Source organism: Serinus canaria, chromosome 2 (genome assembly GCF_022539315.1).
Source record: "Serinus canaria isolate serCan28SL12 chromosome 2, serCan2020, whole genome shotgun sequence".
Taxonomy (NCBI): domain Eukaryota; kingdom Metazoa; phylum Chordata; class Aves; order Passeriformes; family Fringillidae; genus Serinus; species Serinus canaria.
Genome location: NC_066315.1, coordinates 100116017 through 100132225, shown reverse-complemented (window position 1 = coordinate 100132225; position 16209 = coordinate 100116017). Strand labels below are relative to the sequence as shown.

The window sequence follows — 16209 nt, the reverse complement described above, 5'->3', positions numbered from 1 at the left end:
TGAGGCTGCCGGCCTAAATTCTTTGACAACAGTTGCTAATGGTCTCATGTCCTGCCTGCTACATCTTGGAAGTCACAATGGGAAACCTGACAGCAGCTAAAGGCAAATAATCTGTCAGGTTTCATATCTAATATTTTTTATTAAGGTGGTGACAAACTAACATTTACCCTGATAATGCCCCAAATAATCTTTCTGTGGGGACTTCTCCAAGATCCTACCAGGAGGGTGTATCTCCTGGGAATGCTTAGTCTCCTGCCTTCCTCTGTCTATGGAGATGTATTTCATAACTCTTTCACACCCAGGGTCCTGGCTACAAGATTGAGAAGGTCACCAAAACCAGGCAGAGTTGGGGCAGAACTTGACCTGCAGCTAAACTAACATATTTTGACTTATTTCTCATCAATAGGAAATTGGTGTGAAGGGTGCTTCTGTTTCTATTCCCACTGGAGAGCAGTTATCAGGGGCAATACTAACCTTGCAAATATTAATCCTTTTACAGGTATTAATAGACATGGATTTGAAAATCTCACAAAAACCCTTTTCAAAATGTTGTAATGTTCAAACACTAAAACAACAACAAAAAATATACCCCTAAATCAGCAAATAAAGTCACATCTACTTCTATTTTATGTACTTTATTTAATTTTATGTAAAGATTTCCTCTTACCCATAACCAGCCAAGAATCCAAGGCTCGGTGGACTGACTTTATCACTGAATATGAAGAGTTCAAGACTCTCTTGAGGCGTTTTTTGTCTTTTTCCAAGCTGATTCAAAACCCACCATTCTTCAGATGCATTTTTCACAAGGGAAACTGTAATATTTTCCCACTTGCAGTCTATTGAAAAAAAAGAAGCGTTAATATATATAGAACAAGAATTGCAAAAATCAAACATTTTGAGACAGATACTTCAAATGTTTGCATTATGAAATGACTGAACAATGCAGAAGCAAAATTCTTCTAACTCCATTTTACATTATTTCTGTATACAAAATTATAAAGCCCAGAGTTCTGTGTTTTTGCTTGTGAATCTTATCTGAATCTGCATTAAATATTTGAAATATTTCATATCACCTGCATACTCTTCAGTACAACTGTCAAATAATTTTGGTATTTTCAGGCCAAAATATCAATAGCACTCATCACATCTGCATTTCAGGCCTACAGAAACACATTGAACCTGGAAGGGTAGCAGCCAGCTTCTGCATCTCAGAGGGAAACTATCACCATGAACCATTTGTGTCTGATATAAAAGATATTATTCTCTTGTATCAACAAAAGGGTGCTATCCTGTTTTAAGCATACTGATCACACAGCCAGGAGATGAACTCTGGTCCTCCTGAGAGTACATCAGCAGTGTATACATGAAAGCCTTTCTGAAGAAACTCAGATTAGGGACCTGACCAACGACAGTGAAGCACTTATAATTTATTTCTACTCATAGAACTGGGTTCAGCCTCAAGAATTAATCTTCTTAATGAACCTTGGCAAGAACATACTACATAGCACTACCACTATTACATTCAAGCTCCAAATTTAGCCTCTGTTGAGAAAATTGCTCTTACATAAAGGCTTTTTCCTCCTATTCCAACCCACCAGGTTTTTCAAACATATGTATGTGCAAGGGTGCATGTATTCTGTATGTCTGTGAGTACCTGTATGGATTCTGAAATTAACAAGTTACTTAAAGTGGATTCTTTGTAGCCAATAAGGAAGGAATAGCTTAAAAAAACATAAAAATAATGCAGTGTCATTATTTAAGCTGAGAAGCTGCATTTGCAGACGTGCAAAACTACTGACTGTTTATAGTAAGGCAGCAGGGAGATGTGGAGGAGTGAAACCTGTAATCACTTACACAAAGGAAAACAGTTCCTAAAACAAAGGAAAAGAGTTCCTAAAGCAGACTTGAAGGAGATGGACTTCATCCTTAGAGTTCTTACTGTTAAATCCAAAGCTAGAATACGTGGAGATGCATTTTCTGCCTTATACTGTATTACCTTATCTCTCCTCAAGCTTGCAGACACCAAGTGGAAACCATTTTAAGTTCATTTAAGACTGAGGTGCCCCATAGCCGCTGTGAATGCACAGTGTGAGTGCTGCCTTGCACTCCTTTAAACCATACTCTGGTTTCCATGGTCTGGAGACATACCTTTCAATAGCTGCTTTATGGGTTTTGCCAGAGAATCACTAGGAGCCTTGATGTAGTATGGATACACTTCCTCTAATGTTCTGGAAAAAAATGAGAAATCAAATATTTCATATTTTTATACCTCTAAAAATTTTAGAAATACCTAACAGGGCTATACAGAGTTCCCAGTAATTCTTGAGTTATAACTTTATAGTGTTCAGATGTCACATCTGAAAATTAACTGGATTTTTCAGCTATGTTTTTTCATAACTTCAGCAGAGAGTTCTGTCCATAATGTCACCATTCACACACCATGACTTCCACATAGCTGGGGCATGTCTGTTTGCACAGAATATAGACTTCATATTTTGTTTCCCTTTTAAAAAAAGCTGCTTTTATAGTCAGCTATAAAGTATATAATAAAGGCAGCACATTGCCAGTAGTAAACAAGCTAGAAAAATATGTTGTGAACACAGCTATTACTTCAGAATTGCAAGGTGGTGTCTCAATAATAACACCTGAATAGAATGAGAATTTTTGCCAGAATTTTTCATTGGGAAATATTTTCACAGCTTTTAGGTGGATTTCAAACTTCTAAAGAAAGACGTTTGTAAAAGTTCTTCCACTGGACTCAAAATCAAATCATCTTGAGTGGGAATAAATTACCAGTATCTAGAGGGAGACACATTTCATTAAAAGCAGAGACACTGTGCTAACATTTTCCTCTAATGACTGAAAAATTCCAGGGAAGAGGAGCTCTCAGATAAATCCTGTGACACTTGGCTACATTGCATACATCAGGCTGAGGAAGAACAAGGGCGGCCAAATGAAAATCCCTTCTGATCACCCCAGCAGGTCCAAGAAAAGGTCAGCAGCTGAAAACCTCAGCAGAGGTGGTAGTAGAAATCCCCCTGCAGAAGTATCTCAATGGCTAATAGCTATCACAACCATTTTTCATTTATGATCAAGTAAAAAACCTTAAATATTCAATATTACTGCAAGACAGGCAAATGCAGCTATGTAGTCCATGTTACTGCTTGCCTTTTGCAAAGAGAGAATTATGAATTAATTACTTCTTCCCACAAATGAGAAAAATCTACCCTCTGTGGCCCAACCTCACCTCAGGAAATATTGCTGTATCTTCACACAGCAGAAAAGAGGCATCAAGTATTTTTTAATAGGAATGATCACATGTGCAATAGCAGTCTGTTTGGATGTCCAAGTGTGTGTGGGTGCAGAAACACAGCTGTGCACAGAAAAAGCAAATCTAATTTCTACCTGCTAACAGATAAGAACCTCTCAGAGTTTTCACAATCCCAGTTGGTCTCAGCTTAAACTTTTCAACTCTTTTGGCCACAACTCAGATCAAGTGGCCTTCAGGGATGATGTGTTGGCTTAGCAATACTTAGAAACTACTGCTGTAAATAAAGTAATCCCCAGTGAGAAGGCGGAAGAGGAAGAGCCAGACTCTTTTCAGATCTAAAAGGAGTCACCACTGTGGTTCATGCTATAACGCTATACATGTAGAATAATGTTTGACATTCATATGAAGTGCATGCCTTGTGAATTTCCATCACAGGAAAAGATCTGATGTCAGAAACAACTGCAGATGTTACCCTTTGACCGCAGTGAATTAACACTTCCTTGCCAATCCAGTACTATTCAGGAGTAACAATGTGAGATACAGTCTCGATAGTTCTTTAGAACAAAAAAGTCTTCAACACAACTTCCTCAGATCAAGTTGAACTGGTGTAACTCAAAGGTGAGTTGAACTGTGGATATACTGAACTTGTGCTTATCCAATAAATCAAAGAAAAGTACTAATAGCTTCACCATGCTTGTTGCTGATGATCCTGTGTTCAGGGTCCTCTCAGCCTACATTTATAATAGGAAACAAGCTTTCTCCTTTAATATTACTAATACTTGGCTTCAGTGCTGTTGCCATCTGTTATTAGAGTGGGATAGATGGGCAGACAAATGAAACATTTGCACAAGCTGGACCACCTTAGGAAATCAGGCTTCAAAGGGAAAGGTTTACATATAAACAGAAAAATAAAATAACTTACACCTTTTCTGGTTGATTTTCAGCCATCATTGTAGCAATATCTCTTCTGGTATGATTTTTTAGTGGGAAGGTAAGTTTATCTGATGCTATTTCAGCCTTGGCACCAAGGGAGAGATTCCTGTTGTAAGTAAAAGGGAAAACACATTGACAACCTACAACGAGAGCATAACCCAGGCTGGGTGAGGCAGCTGCAGAGAAACACCCACGGCAGAGGATGTGCAAAGGCAGAAAGTGAGTATGCTGCCTCTGTGACACCACAGGCCCACCTTCCTGCTGCTTGTGGCCTCCTGGCCCAGATGAAAGGCAGCAGTCAAGAAGAAGGTCACTGTGGTAAGTCCATAACATTTTCAGTCATTTGTGCTCACGGCGTATCCCACAAGATACAATCTGAGGGTGAAAAATGTCTCTTTGCACTTGTGTGTGAATGCTTGTGGCCATGAAAGCATATGGGCAAACTCAGTAGCAGTACCAAAAATTAATGGAAAGCTCAGAAATGATGGAGTGATGTAATTCACTAGCTGATAGCCTGTGTTTCCAGGAAAATAAAGTTGAATTAAGTGTGCAGATTCATTACAATTTTATTTCTGACTGTGGAAGAACAGACCCAGCATGTTCAGAGCTCCCACAGCAATTCAGCTGACCTGCTTCTTGTGCATAGTCTTTCAACAATCCAGATTCTACTTCTAAGGAAACATGTAAATAAAGAGGGTGCAAAGGAACCTGGATTCCATGGAGTGATGACTTAACTCCAATTTAATCCAGTAATCTGCAGGAACCCCATGTGGCAGACAGTAGCCAGCAAATGACCTTGACGACTGGGTGTGCTCTAGCCTGAGTGCAACCTTATACTCCAGGTTGTCTCTTTCTAGAATTTTATTGTCAAGTTAGTTCACTGGGGCCAAAGTAAGCTCACATAAGCAAAGGTCTCAACAAAATGGATCTGTGCCATTGTTATGGTATTTGCATGTAAAAATTGTTTGTGTCACTTCCAGACTCCCTTAATAAGAGGATGAAGAACTTCTGTTTGTATTTCCTCATAGGTTTTCTGCCTTAATTAGGTCTAAGTGAATACACTTCCCATAAATGCTAGCAAGGTTGTTGTTAAGGACAGTTCATTGGAACATTCCCACCTAAAACTGGCTAAAAAATTCTTGCTTTTTCTTCCTTCCTGTCAAATCCCATCGAAAATCCCACCTGGACACTTTAAATAATCTATTTGGTAGTGGGTGCACTTTATTTTTTTGAGAACTGCAGGCAACAAATGTTTTCATGGGTAACAAAACTGACTTCTCTCTGTCTCTCTCCCTCCCACCCTCAGTTTTTTGCTCTGTCATACAATAGAATTTGCAAAAGAACTAAACCAAAAATGCAATGTTGGAACTGTTCCACTGAGCTAATGCTTGGCAAATGATCCATCCACCTCACAATAACTTTGTTTAGTTACCTCTGAATGGTCCATGAAATAACTAAAGTGAAATCAGCATCAAAGTCTTTAAGTCCCTGTATCATTTTATTTCTACTGGGAGGGCTGATGGTCCATAAAGAGTTTGAATTTCCCTCCAGGTCTGCTCGAGTTATATCTTCTCTTGCATACCCCTCGAGAAACTGCAAGGCAGGCTGTAGGTGCAGAAGAGGAAAAGAAAATTTCAGTGCAGTGATATTCACAAGACACTGAACCACATTTCCCAGTCAGACAGATTTGTATATGTTTGATTAATTGTAATGCAGTGGTGTGCACTGATTGTTTTCCCCAGGTACCAATTAGGGCTTGAGATAGGAAGGGGAATCAACAAAATATAGCCAAGCTAAAAAGGCAAAACAAAAATGGCCTCATTGTTTGATGGCCATGTTGGCTAAAGTGAGTCTGAAAGTTCATGAAACAAACTCTATGTAGAGTTTTTAAACTCGAGTTAAAATTTTACTCTGTCTTTTGTTAAGTGTCTTTCTGCATAGAAAAGTGTCTGCAAAGGATGAACCAGCTAGAACCTTGTAACTCCCAAATGCATCTAGGTTACAATATTAGTGCTATTGCACATAGGCTATGTGATAGGATCTAAGATCAAATTCTAACATCAAATTCTTTAATGAGCTAGAACCAAGCACTTCTTTTAAAGTTATATCTGATCAAATGTTAGTTACATTAGCAATACAACAGCTCCTACTAATTATTAGTCCTTTTCCTGTAGAAACTTGTGGAAACTGGGCATGTTACTCCATGAAACACTGAGACTATGCTTAAATGCTTTTTTTGGACATTTTAATGTCAAAACATTTCTAGACTATGCACACTTTCTTTTGACAGCACCACCACTCCCCACTGGAAGGTGAAAGATGTGTGCTCTAGAAAGGAGCATGGGACATAGGAGTGCCTAAGGCACCGTTTTGTCCCCACAGCACGTTTTCTTTGGCAGTACACAAACAGCATCACATCTCCTGAAGGTTTGGGGCATTTCGAGGGGAGGGTTTCATTTAGACAACAGGACAATTAGGGTTTCTGCTTTCCAGTATTTTGTGCAAAGATGTCTGCATTAATGGTAGCTTGTCTCACCATAACCCAGAACTGTCCTGACAAATGATGTGTCTGAACTTTTTTTCATGCAAATCCTCTTTACAGAAATGTCTTCCCATTGATGACAGCACTGATGACCACAGGACTACACAAACAAAATTCACAAAAGGCCTCTATGGAAACATGCACACATTTTTAAGAAATGAGGTATTCTACTTTTCACTTACAGTGTTACCCCTATAGCTTCTCAGAAAATCACTGAACTCATTCGGATCCAAACTTTTGAGCTGATTCTGCTGAGCACTCATGGTAAAAATAGGCTGGGAAACAAAAGAACACATGCTTATCACATTTACTTCACATTGGCTGCTACATACACAGTCCAGCATCCTGTGCATCACAGTCCAAGACAATTATGGCACTCCATTCAACAAGACAATGTTATAATCTCCTTCCTCTGAGATGCAAGCTGCCTACAATTATCTTACATCTACCATGTGGACCTGTAGGGTAATTTATTCAGTTTCCACAGCCAGTAGAGGCTGGTTTTAACTTGAAAATGAGGATAATATTTTACAACAGTGATAAACTAACATATTTTTAAACCCAAAAGAGGTCATTTATGGAAGCCTGCCAGGTACCTTGCATAAAGCAGGAGAGTTCAAGTCAATGGAAGGAAGAAGAAATGGCACAAGGAAATATAATGCAAAAAACAGAGTTTGCTTTTAGTGTTTCTTCTTTTTTACCTGATAACCTCCTAGAGTTATTGTGATTGATACATCTAGAGGCTTGTTGGTGATGCCTGCAACAGATTTGATTAAAGACATGAAGAGCAGTGGGAACCAGACAATACAAATCAGCAAGACGATAATCATGCCACCCATTCCATACTTCACAACTTTCTTTTTCTTCTGGCCTCTTGGTTGGGGATATCTCTGCAAAAACAAACAGCAGCATGGTAATGTCTCTTCTATCAAAGGTGCACTTCATATGATTTGATGGGTGAATATATCATGATCTTAAGGCTTCCAATCTCTTGTGATAATTTGCTATCCCATATCAGGACAGCTATTTTCAGGTCTTTTTAGCCAACCCTGCACAGACACCAAATTTCTGATGGCAACAGAGAGAAGTGACAAGTGAATCCAAAATGTGTGTCCCGTGTGAAAAATACTGTAAACCTCTGTGATATTGATTCTTCACAGCCACAAAAAAAGAAGAATTTAGGTAGGAGAATTTGATTTTTTTTGTCTAAGTGCTAGCATGAACTCACAAGAAGAAAATATAAAATAATAGCAAAAACAGTGATACAACAATTTGTTCCAAAAACTGCTATAATGAGGGACCCACTTTCTTGCTCTTGCACTTCTGAAAAGTTTTATTGCAAAACTCCTTAAGGCAGACTTCCTCTCATAGGTCTTGAAATGCTGCAAACTGTATATTGTGGTGGATGGGGGGAGCAGGAAAACTGTCTGCCAGCAACTGACATAAACAATCAGTAATATTTCTGATATTGCATTACCTCCACATTCATGTCACACCTCACTTACAGTATTTCTAAGAGTTCACAGGCTTGATCCAATCTATTTCTAGTGAATTCCACACTGACTCCAATTAACTAATGTTAAAAATGTTGTTGCCGTTCCTAAAGTCCGGATACTGCTGATGTAACATCCTTCTCTTTCTTAGCTTCTGAGGACAAAAGTGACTGCTTTCCTTCTCCCTTCAAAGCAGATCACATGGCATGTCTGTTCTGCCTTGCCCATAATTCCTGTCCTCTTCTATTTGTCTCATGACTGAATACTCTGAACAGTCTCACCGTCCTGTAAAATGTCTTACTTTCACTGTAATTTATTTTGGTGTAATTCTCTTACAGGGTTTAACTCTTACAGGGTTAACCACATGTGCAGAATAAATATGCACTGTACTCCACTGCACCTCAAACACCCCAGGAATCTGGCTTTCAGAAAATTGTTCTTGCTTTGCAACATGAATCCATAAAGCCCTATGAGAATATTCCATTTGTAATACAATGCTATATTTAAAACCAATTATTTACTTTCCAGAGGCAGTGTATCAAGTCATTTGTCTCACGCTACAGAATAGCAGTATTTTCATTAAAATAGTATTTTCATTAAAATATCGTATCAAGATCAGCAGGGGTATTATTATTATTATTATATTATTATTACTATTATTATTATTAGTCTGGAGGATATTAGTTCAGGCACTTCTAATGATGTTATAGAACATCTCAGAGAGACTCTAGTAGTCCAAATACTCAGGCATTCCACTCAGAGAAAGAGAGAGAGAGAGAGAGAGAACCAAATACTTCACCAATAAAGTTGTAAAGTTGTGACATGGTTATTTTTGTGTATGGCATTAGAACATACATGCCAGCTTAGACAGGGGAATACTCCCATGTCAGATCTCTGTTACACCTAATGTGAATTATAGTGTAAGAAAATGGGGTGAGACAGAATCAAAGTAGAGCTGGGTTATTACATCCCTGACTCCTGAAGTTCTCCAGAACTTCTTCCATTCATGGCAGAAGTGGGAGTCACAGAGAAAAAGGCTATATGCATGATTTGTGTGCACTGTAGCTCTGAGTTAAACTATGTGATATACTTAGAAAGTAATTGCCATTAAGAGACAGGATTATAATAAAAGTAGAAATACGTCAGTAACACTTAAAGTAAATCCACTTCAATACAGATGTAGAATTTCTGACTGGTTTGGTCACTCTTAAAATAATGGTTAATATCTTTTTAAAATTGGCAAAATGAGCAAGCATATGGTTGCAATCTTTATAGCAGTTACAAAGAATCCAGAATTTGCAAGTTTAATTTGAACTGAAGCTTAAATGACTTAAAGAGACTGAAATTTCAGTGAGACAAATGGTGGGTTTATCTGGCCTGCAGTTCAGTTCTGGGTGTGCAGGGACTCTTGTGAGATAAAGGAGCCAGCTGAGTTTCCTCTGCAGTTACATGACCCCGGTGTCCCTGGGACCTACACGGCAGGGCATGAGCTCCTCCTTCTACTGACCTTTCTCCTCAGCTGCAGCTTCCCTGCTACTCCAGGTTATTCATTTAGTTGTGTGTGACTGACTTCCAACCCCAGCCTTGAAACCCAGGCCTGCAATTAAGCCAGCAGGCACGTGCTTCTGGAGTTCACGTTAATGGTGGAAAAATCAGCTGGGCACAAAAGAGAAACCATTTGAAGTTTCATTTGTGGCAGCTGCCAGCTAATGTAAAGTACCCAACAGTCTGGATATTTCTGAACACAAGTGCCAGGCATATCTTCCAACAAACTTTTTGTGGTGGATTCCTCAATTATTTAGGGACCCATGATTATTTCTCTTCCCTCCTGCACAGGGGAGAGAAGGTCTGAATCACTCATATGGGGTTTCCTTACTTTTTCTGACTCTCGCCAACACTTCAGGATGAATATATGAGCATAGATATCTTCAACACAGATCCAGCTGGAAAGACTGAGAGTGGTATCAGTCCAAACCCAGTCCATTACTGCTCTCAGCTCGGTCAAAAATGGAACCAGGCGGAACCTGAAGGGAGACCACAGCAGATAACTTGTCAGAAACAGAGGCATCACATCAAACAAGCACTGCAAGTGTATGAATGACAAGAGGGAGAATTAAGACGGCATGAAAACAGCTTAACTGGGGATTCTGTAAACACAATCACATCCCGAAATTGCCATAGCTTGTGTTACTCTAGACCTCCTTGCCAGGCCATAAATATGCTTATGCATTATTATGTCCATAATTGGGATTCAGCTCCTGATGGAATAGCACAAGATTTCCTAGATTCCTCTGACCTGGGAGAGGAGCACATGGATGGAGCTGCAGGAGCACATGGGAGAGGAGCTGCAGGATGGTGGGATTAATTTTAGACCTCCTTACACCAAGGATGTTGCATGGCATCTTTGCAGTAGGTGGGCAGCCCTCTGCTGCATATGGAACTGGGCTTTGTGACTCAGGATTAAACAGCAGAAGAAGGTGGTAATCCACATGCAATGCAGCCATTTAAAGGGCATCTTCCCTTTCCTAGTCCCTCACTTGAAAGACTATTTCATGTGAGGAAACCTTTCTTCTGTAACTTTTCCTTGAAATGCAAGAAACCCATACTGCAAATACTGTGAAAAGGCTGAAATGATTCTTTTTTTTTTTTTTTGTGAATTACACACATGCTTCAAACTGGCTTAGTCACAAGGTCACTGTAACAGTGTAAAGGAAGGATGTGGTCTGCTTGTGTAAAACCATCTTTCACCCCGAGGTAATGCTGTGCCTGTTCCTTGCCCTAACACCCCGAACTCCTGAGGAGTGTCAAATGTGCAACACTGCCCAAAGCAAACACATTTTCTTTTGTGCTTATTTTCAAGTTCCTATTTCTCAGGTGTGTTGTCATTCACTCCATTCCTTTGACCTGCTGAGGTATAGCAGGTAGACCTGTTCCAAAGATCTCTTTGGGATTTGACACCTTACTACTTTTTAGGACTGCAGAACTAATAACTAACTACCTGTTTTCTAGCACAACGTGCAGCCCCTATTTCTGTTCACAAAGGTGATTTCTTAGTAGTGTTAAAAATGTCTATTTCATAGGGCACTGAATGGCTGACTGGTATATCAGGCTTCTGGTTTCAGACTGAGAGATGGAATTTTATGAAGTTTGCCTTCCAGAAATAGATTTTTCTTTTTCTTGTGGACTACAGGGGACGTATGGCATATACAGAGAGTGCTGTGCAAAATTTACTGTCTTATTTCCAGCAGTCTGTGATGAAAAGTCATTAATAACTCCAGCATTTCACTACAGCAGATCTTTATTACACAAAAGAAAGAAGAAAGGCAGTAAGTCTTTGCTTACCCTTGAAATAAGAACAGGTTGACATAGTTATAACTTTTTGTGAGGAAGTTGCCAAGAACACGAGTTGGATATCCACAGCGTATCTGATAAGCTGATAAGCCAAAATAAACACATTTCACAAAATACCAGAGCTGGGCAACTGTGTTCTGGCTAAATTTCCTGTAAAGGAAAAGATAAAGGAAAATTATGAGCTTTGTATCTGTGTATGACCGAATTAGCTTGAAATGATTTTTGCTCCTGGCAGTTTCCCCTTCCTGAGGTCCTGTGAAAAGGCCTTGATTGCTGACCCCAAGGCAGGGTTAAAAGAGTATTGGAAAGATACTGAATGGAAAAGTCTAAAACCAGCATCCATTGCCACCTCAGGGTTACAGGGGAGAGAGTGGGAATGGGCTCCCCAAAGAGTGAAGGCTTTGGGCAGTGCCCTCTCCCTCTGCATGCCGAAGGTCCCTTGCTGCCCATCATAGTCTTCCTCAGCCCCATGATGGCCCAGCCCTCTGTGAGTCCTGGGTAGGGGCTCAATCAAGGCAGCTTTAGTGGCTACTTCTGTTTATGTCAGCACCTCATACAGGAACTTAAGATGGAGTGACCTCTGAAAATATTTTCTGCTTGACTCAAGTCTTATTCCAATAAATAGTCCAGACAGCTCTTCACTTTCTCTTCTCCAGACTGAACTAACCCTCAGCCTCTGCTCACATGTGCCATTCTGGCTGTTATTCAATAGCACAGTGGACCTGCAGCAGATGCCTCAGGATGGACAGCATTTGCCAGCCAGCCATAACCCAATATTTTCAATTAAATCCCACAGAAGCATTTTAATTAAGAAATTTGCAGGGGGCCCTAATCTCACTTAGAAGGAATACAGGATGTTCCAGATGCAGATTTGATATTAACAACTTGATATAGATTTCTCAAAAGCAAAAAGTCAAAATTATTTTATTTCCTAACAATTCTCAATGTGCAGTAGATAAGAGATCCATTTGAAAATTTTTTTTTTTTCAAATTTGTGCACAATTGCTACTTCACTTTCTTTTTGAGAGGAAGTGAGACTTCTCAGTCTTCTTTTACACTATAAACCTATTTATTTTTTTCCAGTAAAATAACTTGACTGTTAATGACGTGTAAGGTGCCTAGGTGATACACTCAATTTCCACGGACAGCAACTGGAGTGAGGGAAATGCTTCAAGGCAACTTAAAATAGGAAGAGGGGAGTTAGCCAAGCACTTCAGAGGGAACCTTAACACCTCTGCACTGCAGAGTGCAGTGGTCAGTGCCCTGAGCCATAAAATGTTAAATGAAAAATGAAATGTTAAATGAAAAATGTTAGATTTGGGAGTGAGCCTGACCAGGTATGCGACACAAAATTTCATGCAGTGGGGGACTGCCTTCACATCACCTCCAGAGCCAAGTGGCAGGAGCACAGGGGGAGAACTTTGCTCTTCAGAACAGACACATAATTTAGACATTCCTCAGTTTAAGGAGATTTAAATCCACAGCTCACACATTTCAGGGAAGTGCTAAGTTATAAGTTACTCTGAGGGAGACATTTTCTACTCGCTCTTCTAAAGCAGCATGCAGCAGTCTTGGGAGCAGGGAATTGGATCAGAGGCCAACATTGTCTCAGCTGAAGGCTCTAATCACTCAATTACAGGCAATTTCTCTTTCACCTGCTTGCATTTTGGCCTAAACTGAGAATATTTCTGTACCTATATAACTAATTCTTCCTCAAACTTATGTTGGCCACAGTTACTGCTGTGGAAGTGTATTCCAACTTTCTGCTTAGAAATGAGGCAAAGGAGAAACTTGATCATGATTCCAAATCCTAGCTATAAACATTTCCAATTTAAATGCAAATAACTTGGTAGAGCATCAGTATTCCACCCACATTGTTTCTTTATAAGACTTATACCTTTCTGTCACTCCAGGCAAGATAAAGAACATCCAGAAATGTATTCCAAAAACAAGGATGACCTGGAAGATGACTTTTCCCATGACAGTCTTTTTGAGGTACAGTGCTCGATCTACCACCATGGTACCAAACTGAATGAGCACCATCACCAAAAATGCCTCTGGGACCTGGTCCTCTGATAACGAAGAGGTGATATCTGCTGCAGCAGAATGTTTCTGAAAAGCAAAATAAAAGGGTCAAGGAAAAAGGACACTTGCATGATATTTAGCAACTACAAGACATAAATCCTGCTGAGGATTTACAGATAGATGCCTCTGTGACGTACCCCAAAAGCCCAAAATCCAAACACAATGATGATGAAGTCCACTGTATCTGCCAGGAACATCAGCACATACACATCAGTCACTGCGCTGTAGTCTGGATGGATAAGATTGTAGAAAAACTGTCTGATGGGCATGTACACCTGGAGAGTCCTAAAACAACACAGACCACAATGTGATTTAATAGCACATAACTTGCACTGAAGAAAGTAAAGGCTGAGTGTGGTATGATTAATATTTTTAAAGCTATCTAAGATCTACTCTGACAGCCTTCACAGGACTGCAGAGACTCCAGTCGTTTTATCTGATTGCTTCTAAACCACTGTATTAGGATTTGTTCAATAGAAATATGCATTGCCAGCCAAGGTCACGTGGGATATTTAACTTTTTTATCAGGCAGATGCTATGTGAACAACTGCTGATTTGTCTGATGTTCAGCTGGTGGGACATCTGCATACAACAAACACTTGAATTAACATCAGTAGTAGCCTGCTCCTTTTAAAATGCTGGCTTACTGCTTTACTGTTTGGAACCTCCCCCCAAACCCACACAACTCCTCATATTGCTCACTTTTTAATTGTAAAAGCCTTGGCTTTGATCATTTGTTCTCGAAACTTTTCCATGAGAAGCTCTTTTCTAGATTTTTGCTTGATGCTTAACACACTGCTTCCCTTCTGACTGCTGTTCCGTGTACTGGTACTTCCTGGAAAAAGGGGAGGAAAGAGAAGTCAATTCAAAAGAAAAGTTTAAATACTAAAGTTAGAAAGGAATAAATCTTGAGACTTCCATTTCATACGACTCCCACATTTGAAAGAAGCTTTGAAATGAATTCTTCTTTTTTCCCCCAGTACGATAAAATCTTGAGAGCATTCAGTAAAGGTTTAATCACTGGCAGATCAAAACTTGATTAATAGCTATAAAAAGAGAAAGCAGACTAGTGATAACAGCAAGTATTTGATTGATCTGACTCAGTCACCTCAATTGGTATTATATATATTTAGGCTAGAGTATTCCTGCCCCTTTTTACAAGACGGAACATGTAATCTGTTTCAATTTAACTAATAAAAACATTTTCTTAATTCAAGCGTCTACAAATGTAGATATGAAAAATACATGTGCTTTGCATTCCCTCTAGCTGGAGATTAGGCTGGACCAGAATTTCTGGATCTGGGCCATCTCAGCATTCCTTTCCCAGCTTTTGGATAATGTCATTCTAAAAACATAATGAATCACAAAGTATGTCTCTCCATTTGAACTTTAGGAAGGCTTGGAGTGTGTTCAAACATGAAGATACATTGGTTCCTATTTCATTACTGAGAAGCAGCAGCATTCAGTAGCCCCTGGGAGCTCTTCAGCAGCCAGCCCAAGGTTTCAGTAGAATGATCCTATGGGAAATGAACATTTGTCCTTCAAATCCCAGAAGTGCCATGACATTTACCTCTCTTAGATCTGTGTGAAGAGAAGCTGGACCTGTGAGAAAGCTGGGATATGCTGCTAGAACTCTTCCTCCTGATGGCAGTCTGCTGCTCGGGGAAGTGGACATGGATGGACTCCACAGATGCGGCAAGATTGACAGATTTCAAAGAGGCAGAAGAGTCTCTCCTGCCTCCTGTCAGAGAGAGCTCATCATCAGTATCCTCTTTATTACTGGAGCTGTCTCCTTTCTCATCCTCATCCCACAATCCATGGCACTAGTAGAAAAACAAGAAGAGAATGTATCAAACCTGTACTTCTGTCACAGTATTTATCACAGGCATTGCTCAGCTCAGTCACTTGTTCACAAGGGAGAAGACAAATTCAATGTGTTGGGATATCATAGAAACATTTAGGTTGCAGAAGTTCTTTAAGATCACCAATTCAGCTGCTAACCCAGCACTGCCAAATCCACCACTAAACCACGTCCCTCAGTGCCACATCACGCCTTTTAAACATTTCCAGGGATGGAGACTCAACCACTTCCCTGGGCAGCCACTTCAAATGCTCAATAACCCTTTCATGGAAAAAAAAAAAAAAAATCCTGATAACCAAATTGACTTCTTTATATCACAAGACTGATTTAAAAAAATTAAAATTAAAAATTAAATAAGAAACTACCTGAACCCAGATTACCTTTAAGATGGATCTGTGGAAGAACAGAGCAAGAAGCTGAACAAGATCGTAGTGCACATAACCCTCTTTCTTTTCAATGCCTATAATATTGGGTGGATGGTAAGGTTTATCCTTTGTGTAATCCACATGTTTATTCCAAGGAAAGAAGCCAAACTGGAAGAAGTATTTGATGACAATGGCCACCTGTTTGGAAACACAACACACTTGAGGTGTTTTATAAGCATGTCAGATATAATAGCCTCATAACAGTAAGAGGGATAAAATATGACTACTTTGTCAGTTTTATGAGAACA

At 39.6% G+C, this 16209-nt stretch overlaps 1 protein-coding gene across 2 annotated transcripts in view; it reads right to left on the bottom strand.

Moving 5' to 3' along the window:
* Positions 1-16209, bottom strand: part of PIEZO2 (piezo type mechanosensitive ion channel component 2) — a 288278-nt gene that overhangs the window by 1232 nt on the left and 270837 nt on the right. For both annotated transcript variants that reach the window (XM_018908712.3, XM_030232978.2), the window contains 13 exons: positions 15917-16099; positions 15246-15498; positions 14378-14510; positions 13813-13960; positions 13488-13702; positions 11582-11740; positions 10116-10263; positions 7448-7636; positions 6929-7021; positions 5637-5809; positions 4194-4310; positions 2149-2228; positions 668-836 (listed from right to left, as the gene is read on the bottom strand). In XM_018908712.3, coding sequence (XP_018764257.1) covers positions 668-836; positions 2149-2228; positions 4194-4310; positions 5637-5809; positions 6929-7021; positions 7448-7636; positions 10116-10263; positions 11582-11740; positions 13488-13702; positions 13813-13960; positions 14378-14510; positions 15246-15498; positions 15917-16099 — 2060 coding nt within the window. The remainder of the gene's footprint in view (positions 1-667; positions 837-2148; positions 2229-4193; positions 4311-5636; positions 5810-6928; positions 7022-7447; positions 7637-10115; positions 10264-11581; positions 11741-13487; positions 13703-13812; positions 13961-14377; positions 14511-15245; positions 15499-15916; positions 16100-16209) is intronic.